Raw genomic sequence first — 19352 nt, forward strand, 5'->3', positions numbered from 1 at the left:
TCATCAATCGATGGGTAACTTAGAAAATTATAAGAAAAAATAGTAGTGAGTCAATCTGATTATATCTTTAAAAGCAATGAAAACTAGAGTAGTGTTTATGATTACAAATATTTAATGTTAAGCAATGATGTTATTCCATTTATAAGTGATTCTAACAATATGTTCACCTTGTTCACTACAAAACAACTTGCTTCAAAGAAAATGGGGCACAACTGTGTTTAAATAGAATTGACTTTTTCCAGATAAGAGATGGTAAGATATCCTCTGATTTAAATACATTGGAAAATGTTGGGGTTGTTCTGAATGATGAAATGAAAACTCTTATATTCCAAGAACAAAATGAAAATTAATATTCCTGAGTAAATATGCTACTAGCTTAGTCTCATTGCATGAGCTAACATCATCAACAATCAGCTGTTACTATACCTTCCTAAGAAGCTACAAGAACTGAGTTCAAAACTATTTTGGAAAGTCCATGTTACTAGTGTAGTTTTTATATAAGAGTTCTGTTAACATCACTGTCTCAGGACAAGTCAGGCTGAAATTGAACAGTACCAACTACCAAACTATAACTGGCCTTACACACTCTTATATGACATCATTAATAAAACAATAATATATATATTGCTCTATTGTAATACAATTTCAACATATTGTAAACCTAATTGTACTGTAAATAAAATAATTGTATTGTAATTAATTTATTACTTATTTTTAGGTTATCTTATGACGTTGGCACGAAGTACAGTACAAAGACCAGGCAGTAGAGCTTGGTTCACATCTCGAGATTTGAAGCCTGTTACTGGACCACGTTGTTTGTCATTTTGGTAAATTATTGCATAACATTTAAGTATATTAAAAAGTTCTGTAAGTGACAATAAGTTATATGTTCTTTCATCAGATTTGAATCTGTAGCTTTATTCTTATGATAAATTGGCAAGAGGATTTGTTTCAAATGTTCTTGATACATTTTAATTTATCATAATATAATCTTCATGTTTTCTAATAAAATTTCTGAAAAGTCAACTAACACAGCCTTAAAAGAACTTATTACTTGTTTAGCCTAACACCATATGATATGTCATTCTGTCATAAATGTTCTTTCATTATGTAAATCCTAGAGTTTTCAAATAAGCATTGAAAAGTAAACAAATTTTAAACTTAATATTTAGTTGTGCTCATATTGCACATTGTAATAAATTTCTATGAGAAAAGAAATTCATCAATCAATATTATCAAATAACACATTAACAGGTCTTCTAAAAAAATTTTAAAATCATATGAATGTTTTTGTCCTTATTTAACCCCTATGAATGACAAAACCTATCTTCTGTACTTTATTTATTATCAGTATAATACTGAAAAGATTAAAACCAAAAGGTTAACAAAAGGTTTGAGCTGTTAAATCAGCGATTAAATGATCAAAACAGCAACTTTCAAGAAGTCATATAGCAACTTCAATCATACTTTTTTTTTTAATAATTTACATAAGTAAATATAGTAATTTTGTAATTAATTGAAGCAACAATTTTTGCAGAATATTTTCATAACAAAAAAAAAATTATGTATCAGATCTCTTATGTATCAGGTGAATGATCTATTTTCAATCTGTATTTTCAATAACTGATATCAATTATTATATATATGAGCATGTGTGTGTTTGTGTATATGTGATCTTTTGATCCTTAGGTCATTTTTTCAGTCATCTTCAGTTTTTAATCACATATAATTTACTTATCTTAATTCAGTGATAACATTTTGTAAAAAAATAATAAAAACTTTTGAACTGATAATGGACTATAGTTTATTCCAGTAAAGTTGTTAGTGGCAAAGCACATCCAACCCAGTTCGTAGAAGTGATCTTTTAATTGGCCAAAAATTACCAAAATTTTAAAATAAACTTAAGTTAATTTTATCTTAATAAAAATTATTCAATTAATAATTAATTACTGAAGATAGCTTACTCTTGTAATTTAATGAATTTCCTTCCATAACTTAATTAGGAAACATTATTAAAATTAGAACATACTTAATAGTTAGTCATATTTAATAATTATTGTCTTCATGATCATATTCATTATAATCAGCAGAATTAAACACTGCTACATCTTACATTATTTTATTTGTACATCTCCTCTTTCACCTAAACTTTAGTGCACATTTGACCAGCATTTATCTGTCTCATGAAAGAAAGTTTTTCTTCCTTTCATTGATATTGATTTGTCATTTAAGTATCTTCTTTGTCATCAACCTATGTCTTCTCACTCAGTTAAAATACAATTGGAGGGGGGTGTTCTATATTTATACTGAAATTTAAATCTAACATTAAAAAACTAAACAAAGATATCTGAAATTTAGTAGGTCCATGTCATTTTGAATAGTTTCATAAATTACATTCCCCTGCAGGAATTTCATTCCAGAAGAAAAATTTATTAACTTTTCTTCAACAGTACCTTTGGTAAGAATATTTGGTTATTTGCAAATAGTATTTTTTCTGTCCTGTTTTTTGGTAGGAGATTTCACTTCAACGCTGTTTATTTATTACTCTGAAATCTGATAACAGACACCTCCCACCAGTTCAGCAACTTTTTTCACAATATCAGTGTTTATTAAATTAATTTTTGCATTTAAAAATTTTTAACATTTACAAATATTAGCCTTTGTTTAGAATTAATAGGTTTGACATGGTTACATTTTTGACCAGAGAATTCATTAAGAGCAACTAAACACAAAAATTAAAATATAATAATAAAATAGTTATGAAAAAATACACTTTTAAAAATGATTGTACACAAAAATAAAAAAATGCACATTAAATTCATGTCATTAACACTGCATACATACAATATAAGAACCATAAACAACCAGTAGCTGTGGCTCCAAAATATCACAACAATAATGCCTCAAGTAAGCTGATGTAAACTATAGTCGGATCATGAACAATATGTTTCATAAAATTAAGTGTACTTGAATTTGAAATAGACTGCAATATTGAATTTTCTTAGGAAATTATCAAAATGAATTTTTTTTTCAAATGTTTAATAGGAAAATTACTTTTCATTTCTGTTTTATTCATTGAAGAAAATAAACTATGAACATTATCTAAGATTGGAATTTACTAACTGTAGATAATTATTAATGATTGCAGGAGTTATTAATAGTAAATATTAAGTACCATTGTTTAATATTGATACCTATTAGGAGTTCACAAACAACTCCATCAAAAGCACCTAAATAACTACAAATTTTTATTTTATCAAAAATATAGATCTTGCTGTCTCTTGACTTATCTAAAAATATTATTTATATTTTAAACTGATGAGTTTTAATAGGTTGTATTTATTAATAGGTTTTTAATGAATGAACCATTTATTGAAAACACTGGGCCAAGCCTCGGTGCATTAACAATTTATGTTAAATCAACTGAAAAAGAGGCAACAACAATGAAACCAGTTTGGCGTCTTTACAATCATCAAGGCCCTGAGTGGATGTATGCTCAAGCATCAATAAAGCATCCTACAGATTTGGTATGTAATTTGTTTATTCCTTTAGTTATCTGCTTTATTGAAGTTATCTTATCTTACACCTTTTTTTTTCTTTGTCTTTCAGAAACATTTTGTGTAATAGTCTTGTGGCTCACAATTCTTTCTCTTAAAGAAAAAACAGAGAGCTCTTCCTCCATTAATTTTATTTCGTTAATTTTAACTGATCTAGTTTTCCTTTTATAACACTGTCACTGCTTTACACCATTCTTACATATGCCATTTCCTTGGCTGAGTTAAGGATGCTCTCAGAATGCTGAATCCCTAAGCTCTTTAATTCTGGTGAGGTCCCATCAGGATTAAAGTGGTTCTTTTTTAAATTTTACTAAAGTTCATCAAACAGTGAAAGAATGTTAAAAAATTAATCTTTATTTTATATAGACATCAGACTTGTTACTTCATTCTATTATTTATGTAAACTGTATTTTTTACTCTCATATATTTTGCTCATTTTCACCCAAATACATGCATGCACATATGAGCGTGCACACCCCCTCTCTCTCACTCTCTTTCTGTGTTTGTGCATTCATGCGCGTGTTTGTGTTCATTTGAGTTTACACACATTCAAGAGGGAAGTACTTTTACATTTCCTAATACAAATACTAAGCATGTTAATATTTTCCTCATCACAATTTGTTCTAAGACAATCAAAAACGATATGGAGGAGCCTTTGAGGATCCCGTTACATAAATCACTGATTAACACGTCAGGTGAGTATGTTGGTTTGTTTAATTTTTAACACAATAATGTACAAATAACACTTTCTTCTCTTAAATATAAAATTACAGTAGTTTCCTGATTTGTACAGTATTTATATTTTTTGTTGCATCTTTCATGTAAACAAAAATAAAATGAAATCATTACTCTGATATGTTTCTGTTTTATTTTGCTAACTATTTAGAATAATATGGTAACACCATAATTGATAATAGTTAATATGACCACTTAGAGTAGAATTAAATTTGATCTCGACACAGATTTTCCCCAGAGGAAGGTTTGCTTCATTTAAGATAATAATAAAGGAGAGCATTTTTTTTTTTTTTTTTTTTTTATTTAAAAATGGTTTTAAAAACTTATGCAAACCCACATCTTTTTTTTTCAGGAAGTAATTTGAAAAAAAATATTACAAATTACTAAGATCTTCAGCTTAATGTTTTTCATATCTTATGTAAATATTTAGGTTATTGTAATATTTTAAGATTGCATGAAAAAGGTATAGAATACTATTTTCAGATTTTTTCTGTTATTTCATGAATGTAGCAAACACATTTTTGTCAAGAATATAAAATTAATCTAGGGACTTTCAAAAAAAGGCAAAATATTATTTCAACAAAATTCAAAGATGAGATTTAATCTTTCCTACCTGGTTCAAATGCACATAAGACATTATTTAATCCTTCCATACATCCACTGTTTAATAGAAGTTTTTTAACTATATTTTTTGCATATAGAGAATTGACACTGGATTGTGTTTTACAACTATCAATATTGCTTAATTATAATCAATAAATAATTATATTTCAATTAATTAATTTAATCATCATAAATATTCAATCAATTTTTTTATTGTGGTATATTAAATATCAATCCAAATGTTACTTAAGATTACTTAAGTTACTTATGATTCATCAGGAACTGTACTGCAATTAAAACATTATGAAAAAAATTTTTGTTCACTAAATGATTTATTTAATTTTACCTTATTCATAAAAAATATTCTAAAAACATAAATATTTTTGCATAGTCTCAGCTATGTTGTTTCTTTAATATCAAAAAATGAGACAATAAATTGTCTGAAGAAAATGGAAAGTTAAAATTTTACTTACTTCAGAAAACTTTACTCATAATAATTGATTTTTTTTTTAGTAAAAATCTTAGAATAAATTTTGACTCGTTATATGATAATTTTTAAATTATCTTTGGTAGCACAAATTCTACTGTTAAAATTCATAATGATATTTCTCTTTTTTAATTATGTTAACATATTTCAGATCATTATAGAAGGAATTTGGGGTTCTAGTAGAGCAAATGGCTTCATTGGATTTGATGATATAACATTTTTTGGAGGTTCATGTACCAGTAAGTATTTCATTACTTTATAACCAGTACCATGAAATGAAGTAAATAGGATCACTTTTCATGTTTAATAATGATTATTAACAGATGGCTTGAGATAAATAATTATTTTAAAATGTTATTTTTTGTCTTAACCTCTATTTTCCAACCCACATATTGGTCTATTTATCTTAATGACCAATAATTAGTTATTCTTTTATTTTTTAGTACTGCAATTTTATTGGTCTGAGAATTAGATAATTAGGATCACATGTAAAAAATAATCATTTTAAACTAGACCACTTGCATAGTGGGCCACTTTTTACATTTTTTTTTAAAGGACTTAGTGCTTAAAGGAATACATTAAAAAACCTAAATATACTGTGGTTTTACACATGAAACATGTTTTATTTGTAAAATCTACTTCTTGCGATCCTGGATAGGCATTAAACCTGTACCAACTTTAAACAGATTCATAACCTACCTCTTCAGCAATCTCCCCGATACTTCTCTTTCCTCTTGGTTTATAATTAATCACTTGCTTAACCCATCTATCATTATCCAATGAAGATATATGCTGAAGCAATTCTCTTTGTAATGTGCAATTTGTTCATTAAAAGAAAATACATCTAACTTTCTTCTTATATCATAATTACTAAAATGGTCCCATTTAGAACAGCTTCTACCAATCTAAGAAAGTAAATTCAATAAACATAAATATTTTTGCATAGTCTCAGCTATGTTGTTGTTGTTTCTTTAATATAAAAAAATGAGACAATAAATTGTCTGAAGAAAATGGAAAGTTAAAATTTTACTTACTTCCAGGACTCAGGTATTGTGCAGAACTTCCACCACATATTGTAAATATAAAATAATCTGATATGAAGCAGCGGTCATCCATACTTCAATGATCCAACATTTATATTGTCTATACCAGCTGCCTTTCTATTTTCGGTTTGTTTCAGTGCCATAGGAGGCTCCTTTAAGTTTATATCATCCCCATTGTAAGCATAATACTACTCATTGATTTCCTCTGACTACATCAGCTCTATACCATAAATCATAGTAATGGGCGATCCACTGTTTAATAACTTAATTGTATATATCTAGGCAGCCTGTTTCTCAGACTTAACCTTATACCCAAGGATTTGTCATCCATGCAAATTATTCTCCACCGCACTTACAAATCCATCCCATGACTCCTGGTGTGCTTTGTGAATCGCTGCATTACAATGATTTTTTTCCTTATAAATTTCCTCATTTTCCTCTGTTTTATTTTATAACATCAACAGATATGCTTGCCTTTTTCCCTGAATTATTCTAAGTCTTCATTCCACACTCACAAGCCTTGCATCCCTGAAGCTCCTTTTTAATCCCAGTGACTTCATAAGCAGTAGTTTAATACAATACTCTAAATTAAACCATTCTTGATTTACATCCTTTACTGTTTCAAATCCCATCAAATGTTCATCTAATCACTTCTGGTATAGATTACAAATAGAATCCTCCTGCAAAAGATGTACTTTAAAACTTGTTTTCCTGGCTTGATCACACCCATATTAGTTCTTCTCCACCTTGCCCAAAGTCTTAATATTGAGATGATTATAAAATGATCAGAACATATATATTCTCCACGCCTCACTATAACATCTTCAACTGTTGACTTCAACTTATCATTCACAATAATATAATCTATTACCAATCTAAGGATGAAGCCAAAACCAGGTATATTTGTGGATATCCTTTTTCCCGAAAAAGGAGTTACTTATGTTATACTTATTAAAGCTAGCAAACTGCCTCAGCCCAACCCTATTAAGGTAAAAGTATCAGAAGTTGACCATTTAAGAGTAGTGTTGAACAAGAGTAATATGGTGACCCCTTATTTCAACCTAAAATATTGGGGTGGATGCTTGAAGATACTTAGTTACACTTCTAAATTAAGGAACAGATGATATTATTTGAAATTACTATTATACAGAAATTAAATAAATTTATTAACAAACTGAAGTTTCTGTTTCAGTAGTTGACCACACAAAAAATCAATAAAATTAGTAGTTGACCACATCTGTAATTGCGAATTGAAGGGCTAACATTATGGGGTAATTAAATGTACAAGTTAGTAATCATTTTAATAACTATCTTGCTTTATTTAAAAATATAAAAACTATTGAAAACTCAAGTTTTCAATGTGTGTGTGTGTATATATATATTTTTATATATATATATATATATATATATATATATATATATATATATATAATGTTTATATAAAGTTTATATAAAAATGATAAACGAATAGAATTTTTTTCACATATAACATATTTAAGAAGTCAATACTGGATTAAAAAAATTACAAAATTATACAAATTATTTAAATATAAATTTTATCATGTTAATCACATTAATTAATTTTAGGTGATGCCTCTTAGTGTGAAGCTAGACAAGTGATGAAAATATGTGCACATTATTATGCAAGAGGAGGGTACAACATAGTAAAAATCAAAATAAATTTTTGTTAATGATCCCCAATGAAAATACAAAAAAAATATATTGCTTACTTATATTAATTAGATTTAGTTAATATGATTAGAAGAGGTTATAATAAACAAGTCACAATTAACTAATGGGCACATTGTTTCTTAACATAGTCCTCATTGATAATTTAAAAAAAAAAAATAGTAAATAAGAGATATTTAAGAACAGAATAAGTTTTATTAAATAAAAAAAATTTCAGCAATTCCTGATGGGGCTGTTGTAAGAACTGGAGAATGTCGTTTTGAAAGAACTATGTGTGAATGGTCAAATGGTACTGATAAATCTCCAATCTCTTGGAGATTAGCAACTATTAATAGAAGACCAGCAAATTTACCCGATAAGACATTTGGAGCTCCAGGTAAAAACTATTATTTAAGATTTTTGTTTAATAGTACTGATGAGCATATTTTTGTATATTTGGCATGTTTTATTTATTTTATATATATTTTGGCATATTATATATATATATATAATAAGATCATATATATAAAAGAAAGATCATTCATATTCATGATCTTTCCTCTATTAAATACAGACAATGTTTATAATGCACTGTTACTTTATAGTAAGGAATACATTAATATTCTTGTTTTATATTACCTGTCCAAATCTTTCTTATGGTTGAGATGCATAAAAAAAAGCATCTGAGGTACAAGGAACCTAGCGCTACTTAATCTAAGAGTAATGATGTTAATTAAGCAGTACCTGTAGTGAACATACGTGTTATTTATATACAATAACTGTTTGTAATTAAATAAACTATCAATAATGACTCTATAGGCTTTTCTCATTGCGGTTATCTAGATAGTTTGTTCCCAGTTTTATTCGTTTTTCATCCAGTATTATAGACAACCAGTATATCAGTCTAGTAAATACAACTTTTATAAGTTTATATACTAGTATCAGCTCAGTAAAAATAATATACCATGCTCTATGCAACTAAAAGAATTTTATTGATTTCAGAGGTCTTATAATTTAAAGATGTTAACAATAAATTCTCAGAAAGTAATGATATTCTGGAAAAGTCAGTCCCTGCGGTAAACAGACAGAAGATGCCATTTACAGATCTAAATCAGCTGCATTTTGGTATGCTTGGCAAGTAATAATACACTTTGACTCGGTGATGAAGACAACAGGAAACTACTTTATTCTTCAATTTCAAAAATGGCCATGGCATGGGATGCTGTTATCGTTGATAGATAATGACTGCACTGTTTTCAAGAGTAACTCGCATTTCATGTCAGGTCATCGACAACAATTTGGTTGTGAAGTATGATAGATATAAACTATTAGTCTAAAGTGTTTTCCTATATCAAATAACACAATACTTAGGATTCTTTTTGTACAGTTGGCTGCAGAAATGATCCAAAACAATTCATTTTCAGGATAAAATATATAGTTTAGATATAATATGGATTTATTACGCATGACAACATTTTTTTTTAGAATCATACAGATAGTATTCAATAGTAACTTGCTTTAAGGATGTCAGTTTCAAAAATAAATTAAACTTTATACACTCTCAGTCAGCAGTGAACATTATTCAAAATATTATGAACATGTTGACAGGTGAACATATTTCGAAGTCGTGGAAACTATCGCGGTTAGTTTTAATAAAAAAAGAACCAGGAGTTTGTGAAGGTTCCGTTTCTTATAGGCCAACTTGTTTGACAAACATTCTGTGCAAGTTGTTGGAAAGGTTACTTGAGACGAGGTTACCGAGGATATATCGAAGACACAGGGGGCTTTAGCCCTAGCCAATACGGCTTTCGACCTGGGAAGTCTACAACAGACACAGTGAAAGAGGTCATGCGTATCGTAGATACCGCCGCAGTAGGAACTTCGAGAACACGCAACATTCCTGTGGCTATATTAATAGGTGTTAAAAATGCATTTAATTCCCTATGTTAGGGAGCTATTTTTGAAGAAAAATACCTGATTATATACGAAGAATGATTCAGAGGTACCTCCAATAGAGGAAATTGGTTTATCGTTTGGTCTGTGGTGATCTGAAGTTCACAATCTTGAGTGACGTCCCTCAGGGATCGGTTTTGGGCCCAACTCTCTGGAACCTCGTCTTTGACGAGGTTCTAGGGTTGGCTTATCTAGATGGGGTAAAACCCACAGCTTTTGCGGACGAAAACAAAAAGACCTCTGATAAGGTGTGAAACCTATTTACAGCCAAATAATGCCTCATCTATAAAAAAAATAATTTTTAAAGATTTTAACAGCAAAATGTTACTCAGTTTAATAGAACTTAAATTGTTAATAGTGGAGTGTATATCCCATAATCTGTTGATGAGTATTGAAAACCATTTTCACCTTAATGAAACATCCTCGTCAATGTAATAAATACAGTTATTCACCCTGAGATAGCTTACTTACACTACGTCCATCTCCATTCTCTTCTACACTAGCTAAATCTTTAAGATCCTGACAACAGCTCCCATCTCCTTTTAGATCATCCATAATTTTTTTTATTTCTTCTGGCCCTTCTAGCACTGTTTAATCAATCCTTCTTTCATGATTATGTCACACCTTTCTGATTCTGAATTGTTTTAATTTGCTATTCACATTCACTCTCCTCATTACTACTTCATTTGTTTATTTTATTACTGTTTATTTTATTCAATCTCCTTCATGCCAACATTTCAAATGCCACTGGCTTTTCTTTTTCCCAAGTCTAATTCCACCTTATACAAAACTGTTTGTTTCTATTAAATGCTTTCTCAGGAGTAGCTATTCTCGGTTTTTATTTCGTTTTTGCTTTTGAATCTTCTGTAAACACAATTTAAAGAAAAATCCTTAATTTCATCTAGATGAGTTGAAGCAATAAAATTGTTTACAGATGTGAAAAAGGAGTGTTTATGAATTTTTTAAAAGCTTTCAATAGTATTAACATTAATATCATTTTCTGATAAACTAAAATTCACATGTAAGATTTTTGTAGTCTAACCGTCTCTTTGATAGATAGAACCCTATCGTAAAATTATCTCTTAACTCTCTCGTATGAATTTTTTTTTTATTTTCAAATGTAATAGAATCATTTCTCCTAATGACCAAGCTGACACCAAATTTTAAAAGTTTAAGTTAAAACATTCATAAGATACAAACCGCAATTGATGCTTTATCTATATATAGAGCAAAATGAATAAAAATACACTTGTATATGTATGCATTAAAAATATTAGGAATGCACAATACAGAAAACACAGCATAGAGAAATATCAGCATTATGTAGAAGTAAGTTGATAAAGAGATTTTTTTGTTACTCTTTGTTTTTGAAATATGGTATTTTCTCTCAGTAATTCTGCTACTCAACAAGGAATTGGCAAAAGACTAGGCTATCTTATGAATTTTATATATTTTTTAATTGAATCCTCTCAATAGTTACATAGGTACCGAAATATTTGAATTCCAAGGAATTATCAGAGGGAAAGATGGGTATCTGAGAAGACGGTGTCCAATCTGTGAGCCAAATACTATATTAGTATAATATCTGATGAAGTTTCAGGTTTTTATATTTTTAGAGCAAAACTACAGAGAGATTAGGAAAACTATTCCTTTCATATTTTTTTGGGATGATTTAACAAAAAAGCCCCACACTATGCACACAGAAATTTTTAGTTAGCAGCCACGATGAATTTTCTACATTTTATTGAATAGGTAAGAAATATATGCAGGAAATAAGTAATAGATTGTAAATCTTGTTTCAACTTCTTCGTGTTGTTTTAAGTGAATTCAATGCACTTGCTGTTTGGTATTGTTAAGAGTAAATATTCATAATACATCTTACAGTGTTACTCATATTTCTACAGGAGTGAAAAATATGCTGGTAGCATACCAGCATATTTTATATGTAATAAAAACTTCAAGTTTTTATTACAGTGAATTAAAGAATTAAGACATGCAGAAATTATCTAACTTTACCTTATTAGGAGCAGATTCATATTGTTATTCACCTAGGAGATGATTAAAGAATAACATTAATTTTTTTTCTTAATTTTTAAAAAATATTTTTTGAAAATATCAGGTCTATGTATGTTGGATGCAAAAGATATGCTGGTTCTGAAATAGTTTTCTTTTTATTACTTTTCATTCCTTTAGAGGTGAGAGGAAAATTCTCCGTTAGTAGTAGATTTATTCTTACAAAGTTTAAATAAGGCCAGCTCTTCCACTTTTAGCTGGATATTAATAACTCAAAGAGTGAGTATACTACCATTTGAATATTTTATTATTAAAAATGCAAATATTTAAACAGGTCACTACCACCAATCTTATATATTTAATATCATCAGACTGACATTAATTTGATAATATCATTAGTAAATAAGTTGTTACCACATACATGCCTAACTTAATATCAGTGGATGGCAACAGTAGCAGCTCAGATGTCATTGGGAGCACAGTATATATATATATATATACTACAACAATATACAGTGTATACACAGTATACACTGGTACAAGCATCACTCCTGCTGCGCAGTTCTCCTACCATAGTGGCGCTGCAGCCCCACCACTCTCAGGCTCCAATAAAAGAGCGTGCACGAGAGTGAATTTTTAATTCATCATCGACCACCACCTGAAGAAGACCAAGAAGAAGAAGATGGAAGAAGTTCCCTGGCCACCTCAACGTGGGACCTACTGGCGAATGCCAACATCCCTGCCAGAGCAGCAGGCCTGGCCGGTCCGCCAAGTTAGTCGCTGAATGCAGACACTACCTTCTTGCTCCAGCTCGCTGGGTTTCAATCACCCTGGTTGGCGGACTCAGCAGCAGGAGCCGGTCCATCATAGGATTGCTTGAGGAGAACTGCCTCGGCCATGCCAGCAAAAGATGACCAATGTCAACCCGAAACTGCGGGGCTCCGGGGACCACCACTGCCATGCTGTAGTGAGGATCAATGGATGGAGTTACGGCGTAACTCTCCAACTACAGCCAAGTTGACTTCGCCAGAGACCAGCTTCCAGACCCAACAGTTCTTCTCAGAGCTAACAACAAAATTGGCCCTTTTCAGGGCTACCACAAGGTTATAAACTACAATGCGCCATCAAAGCCAATCGATGACAAAAAACGGCCCTTTTTAAGGCCACCACAAGGTTATTAATTATGAGTCGTCGAAGCCAATTGATGACAGCTCTTCTCAGGGTTACTACAAGTTATTAAGTGACACATGCCATCGACGTCATTCGGCAACAAAGTATAATTTATCAGTTCAATGAACATACCAGGATACAAAAAATATATATACTTTTTTATACAATACCACAGTATAAATAAAATAGCTGTTTTCTAGAAATTTCATTAAGTGATCACTGCAATACAGTTTACTTCATAAGAAGAATTGTATCACCCATACAAGAATTGTATCACTATATTAACTACAGGCACAACACAGACCTCCAGTTAAGTAGAATGCTACTTTCAACGGTTCTGCGTCGGTACAAATTACTATTAAGTGCCTATCATGAGTTAAAGATCTAATCAGTAAACTATTCAAGAATAATTAGTGAACTATTGTAATTTATTCTTTTCATTTCAGATGGTTATGTTTACTATGATCTTTTCAATCAGATTTTGGGGAACAATATGGTACAGCTTGTTTCTCCAGTGATATCTGGTGAAAATGGAGGCCAGTTATGTTTTTCTTTTTGGTATGCAGCATTTGGAGCTGGTGATTCTGCTTTAATGCAGATTATAAGGCATGATAATTCATCAGGAGATGTTGCAACAGAAAAGGTATGAAGTTATTCATATACATTATAGTATCTACACATTTTAAAAATAAATTGAAGTTTATACAACAAAAAGACATTAAATTTACATGATTAAAATATGTTACTATAAGTACAATGTGTTAAAAATTTACAAAGTGTAAATACTTATTATACATTTTTAAATAAAATTAACTTATATTTCTTCAATATCTCATCATTCCACAAGTAATTTTTTCTACAATTAAAATATAATTGTTTTTATTAATTTAACCAATAATGAGATTTTGATTTCTCAAGTTAATTAAAGTAACAAGAGATACATCTGCTGAATGCTCTACATCTAAAAATAAATCACATATCAAATAATTGTTTATTTTGCATAAACTTTACAAAAGCTAGCATTTTCCTTGCCATTCTGTTTGGTCATGGAGCTATGCCCCTGGATTACAAATGGCAAAATATGATACAAAACTAATTAATTACAGATTCCTCATCTAGTAAATAAATATTTACTGGGGTTTATTTTTGAATAAACATTCTCAAATAACATTTTTAGATTACACTGCTTAGATCTCTGTCCTACTTGAAATTTCTACTTACTACACATCCATCTCACGTCAAAGCATAATTACAAGTCTATGACACCAACCAAATCTTCCGGTGGACATACATACATGGATGAGTAAGGTTGTTGCTTAAGGAAGCCTGAATTTCTTCTCAAGCACATTCTCAATTTCTAAAAGAAAAAAATAACTTCTTCATTTATTTCCCAAGGAGTTGTAGCCAGGATAAGTGCTCTCACCTTTCTCAGTAAACGCTATTTATCCTTGGTTCCTTCTTCCCGATTTGGATAAAGATCAGACTCCCAATTAGTTTCATGACCTGCTGCATTCTTGAATCAATCTGGTGTGGGGTAGCCGCATAAAGACTGTAATAGCAGAAGTTCATAGCATCATTAATGCTTTAAAGTTTTTAATCTTGAATAATATTTGAAGAAGTAAAGCAATAACAGACAGTCACTTAAATTTGCTAAGGCAGAGAACTATATAATTTGTAATCCAATGGACTAGTGGCAAAAAATTGATTTTTTTAAAATCAATTGAGAGATTACTTCTTGAGATTCAAACAAAAGTATTTTTATAAATTCTATATTATAAAACTGTTAATGTGTACTTTACACAAATCAATGAAATACATGATGTACAAAAGGGAAGGGAAATAATTTGGGAACTGCTTCTAGAGTTTGAAATAAGGAAAAACGTATGTCTGAAAGTGCTTTATCAAGTTACGGCTAGCAAAAAATTTCACCTGGATTTCAGTTACCCCGATGAAATGAGTTCATGCTAGAATTTTCAAGGCATAAACCTGATGGTTTCTTATGTTTTTTCACCTGAAAAATTGAATAAAGCAGGTTCCAGAACTGATCTCCGTATTTTTTTTCTTGATATCCAACATAAAACAGAAATGTTTGGTGACAAAATTCATGTTTTTTTAGGTCTAAAGTAGATAACTTTTTTATACAAGGTGGTGCACGAAATGATCCAGCATTTGGCTTTGTTAAAAATATTTAATTAAAACGCAATACAGAGAAGTAAAATACGTGTTTACTATATACCTGGACAATACGTTCTGCTTATCATATGTTCAATATGACCACCATCACATCTAGCAACTTCTTCAACACAAACTCCTATGTTGTTAATAACTCAATGACACATATCCTCGGTTATCCTGTTGCTTGCCTCAATGATCAGCACTCGCAATTCCATCACTGTACAAGGATGTTACAGAAAATCTTTTATTTTAGAAATCCCCAAAGAAAATAATCACACAGATTCAAATCAGGGCTGCTTGGGGGCCAGTTCTGTCCACACGCAAAACGATTAGGAAATTGGTTTGAAATTACATTTATGTTAAAAGTTTCATGAAGAAAGTCTAAAACAACATCAGCTGTGTGTGATCTGGCTCCATCCTGCATGAACCACTTGTTTTCTACTTGAAACCCTTTTGCAAGAAGCTGAGGAACAAAATTATTACACAGCATCTTTAGATAACATTCACTGTTCACTGTCTGTTGAATGTCCTATTACCCCATGACTTGGGATAATAGCTCATACCATAATTCTTGGAGCATGATGCACCTTTTCATGAAGCGCAAGTGGATTTTTGGAAACACATATTTTGTTTATTAACAACCTGTCTAGGTGAAAATGTGCCTCAACTGAAAACCAAACATTGTTCAATAATATGACTTGGTTCACAGCCCAATCAGTCAAAGTCAAATCTTTAACATTTGTTGTCAACTGTTAATTTAGGCAACACTGTTATTTTGTATGGATAACAATGCAAATTAGTTTTTAAAATTTATAGCACAGATCGCCTAGAAATCCCAAGTTGTGCTGCTGCTTTTCTTGTTGATTTGCCCAGGCTCCTCAGGAACACTGTTCTGACATCTTCAACATTCTGTGAAGAATGAACATTGGCAGGACATTTGCACTTACTCTCAAATAGTGAATCATCACTATTAAGTTTTTTGTAAAGTCTACGCATTGTTTTAAATGAGGGCGACCACTGAGTTTGAAAGTATGCACGAAACCGTCTTTGTGTAGGCACCACACTTTTCGTTTCATTAAAAAACAACAGTCTTTACATGCTGTTCAACATTCAGTCTTCCTTTGTCAGCCATCTTGGAACAATACACAAACAGCACACTCGGAAATAGAAAAAACTAATATTCATGAACTGCTGTCACTTCTGCCAACATAAACAATTAATAATTATTAACCTAAACAATTATTGCCAAAACAAATGTTGGATCATTTCGTGCGCCACCCTTATGACTAATAAATGAGTAAATTTTATTATCAAAACTTGAGAATTTAATTCTGAGAAAATTGATATAATAAAGTCTACAAAAAACAAAAAAAAATAAATAAATAAATTTTATTATTAAAAACAAAACAGAGAAATGTTACAAATTTGTAAACAATAAAAAAATAGCGGTAATTAATAAGCCCTTTCACACTAGAACGTGTCAAGGGGAGAAATTATCTGGAATTTTTAAACAATGAATTTCTTCAAGTGCTTGAAAATTTCTTCTCACTGGCAAAATGAAATTAAATGTACTATCAACTTGATGAAGCAACAACACATTTCATGAACGAAGTAAGACAATTCTCAGATGAAAGGTTTACTAGTAAGTGGATTGGACGTAGAGGGCCAGAAACTTTGCTACCTAGATCACCAGACAGACCTTACACCCTTAGATTACTTTATGGGGATGGTTGAAATGCAAGATATACAAGCAAAAAGTACACACACACATGATAAACTGATCGCTCACATTCTCAATGCTGCTCCCCTCATCAAGGAACACAAAGATATCATTAGATTAGTGACAGAAAATGTAAGGAAACTAGTTGAAAAGTATATCAATGTCAGTGATGGAATTTTCAAACATTTATTGCAAATTAATACAGTATAAACCAGTGTATATTTTTTTTGCTGTTCTAGTTTGAAAGGGACTATTAATAATTGGTTGTCAATCATGCCACACCAAACGTTCACTGAAAATCGTGGCTGGAAATTTGATTCAAGTACAGCATGTGGGTTTCCTTCAGACCACTGATGTGAATTCCATGTTGTTTATGCCACTATGGGTAAAAGTAACTTTGTCTGAAGAGTATGAATGGAATTAAGTGATTATTATTAACCCATTGAAAACTGCAGTCATCTGACATGGTCACCAAGCTGGAGATGTTGAACTTTCTGAACATGATAAGGACGCAATCTGTGAGCATATAATGTCCTTCATACTGTACTTTGTGGAATGTTGAGTCGTGTAGAAATTCTTTGCGTGCTCGTTGGAGGACTAAGCTGCACCACCTAAAGATTGTTTCCCTTCATCACCATGTACTGGTTGATGTTCAGATGAGACATGAGTGCTGAGAAATGTACCATTCTCACAAAGTTTAATAAAAATTCTACAAAATACTTTACAGTTTGGAACTACTCATGCAAGATACCTACACTAGTATTCTTCCACTGCAGCTGGAACACTTCCAATGCAAAAGCGTATACAAAAATCATATCAGCATATTCTGTACGAGCAAAGAGAAATGGCATTTTTCAAAACAAAGAATTCAAAATGGAATTTAACTTTTTTAAACTCATTCAGTTGGAAATATGTAGGTACAGTTTAGAGTTCATGAAACACAAAAGCGCTACATAACTTGATTTTCAAAAATAAATAAACAATCAAAATTCTGTCAAAAACAATTAAACCACTGAACATTATTGACACAACCACAATTTTATGACAAAAATGAGTAGTATTCAAATTAATGTTGAAGCATATAGCCAGTATGACTTTTCAAAGGTCTGAATTTATTGTACTAAAAACAACTGTTTTTAATTTTTCCAAATTTATAACAACATTTTTCTGTTAAGTTTTGTTTTTAATAATAAAAGCTATTTTTTTTTGTTTTTGTAGACTTTATTTTTCAATTTTCTCAAATTAGATTCTCTACAAGTTTTTATAATAAAATTTACTCATTTATTAGTCACAAAGTTATTGTACTTCAAACCTAAACAAATGTGTTTCCTGTCACCAAATTTTTCTGTTTTACATTGGATTTCATGAAAATTAAGGTAGATACAGTTCTGAGACATGTTTTATTTGATTTTTCAGATAAAACACATAAGAAACCAAGTTCACCTCTTGATGGTGTCTTGTCCACCAACAAGACACCTTTATGGTCCCAAAAACTGTAGACATTATTTTCCTGTTGGTCAGTGTCTGCTTGAACTTCTTCGGTTTGTTTGGAGAAGTGTGCATCCACTGCTTAGACTGTTCTTTGGATTGTCATACTGGATCCAAGTCTCGTTGCTAGTAACGATAGACTTTAACCTCTTAAAAATTTTATTTTGACCTCATTTCATTGGGGGAACTGAAATCCAGGTGAAATTTCTTATTCAATAACCATAAGCCATAACTCAATAACAAAGTGTTATGGAACATATGTTGTATGAATGTTTTTTCTTATTTTAAGTTCTAGAATCAGTCACCAAGTCATTTCCTTTTCCTCCTGAATCACCTGTATTTTATCGATATGTTATTCTTTCAATAAAATTATTCCGTCAACAGGTATGGAGCTTAGAAGCAAAAAACATGGACACAACAAGGCCAACATGGCTACATGCTCAAGTTACACTCGAGTCAAGCTCAGAATTTAGAATAATTATTGAGGGACAAGCAACAAATGGTGGATTTGCATTAGATGATTTTTCTTTCTCACCTGGTTCTTGTCCAAGTAAGTTAAAGCACAATGTAACTAATGTAATACCAGATATTTGAATCACTAATGATCTCATTGTTTATGCCCTACAGTTTGAAGGCATGTTTGTAATTTTTGTTCACATATTTTTTTCTAGTCACACACACACACACGCAAATACAGATATGATCATAAACTCAGGTTGATAAATTCCAGCATTCTCTGC

General features: G+C 30.6%; 1 protein-coding gene across 3 annotated transcripts in view; it reads left to right on the forward strand.

Moving 5' to 3' along the window:
• The window catches only part of LOC142323411 (MAM and LDL-receptor class A domain-containing protein 1-like), an 89341-nt gene that overhangs the window by 69007 nt on the left and 982 nt on the right, over window positions 1-19352 (forward strand). For all 3 annotated transcript variants that reach the window (XM_075362992.1, XM_075362994.1, XM_075362993.1), the window contains 6 exons: window positions 719-827; window positions 3350-3527; window positions 5534-5621; window positions 8332-8490; window positions 13676-13872; window positions 18997-19162. In XM_075362992.1, the coding sequence (XP_075219107.1) occupies window positions 719-827; window positions 3350-3527; window positions 5534-5621; window positions 8332-8490; window positions 13676-13872; window positions 18997-19162 (897 nt within the window). The remainder of the gene's footprint in view (window positions 1-718; window positions 828-3349; window positions 3528-5533; window positions 5622-8331; window positions 8491-13675; window positions 13873-18996; window positions 19163-19352) is intronic.

The sequence above is a fragment of the Lycorma delicatula genome, chromosome 4 (assembly GCF_047948215.1).
Source record: "Lycorma delicatula isolate Av1 chromosome 4, ASM4794821v1, whole genome shotgun sequence".
NCBI classification, from domain to species: Eukaryota; Metazoa; Arthropoda; class Insecta; order Hemiptera; family Fulgoridae; genus Lycorma; species Lycorma delicatula.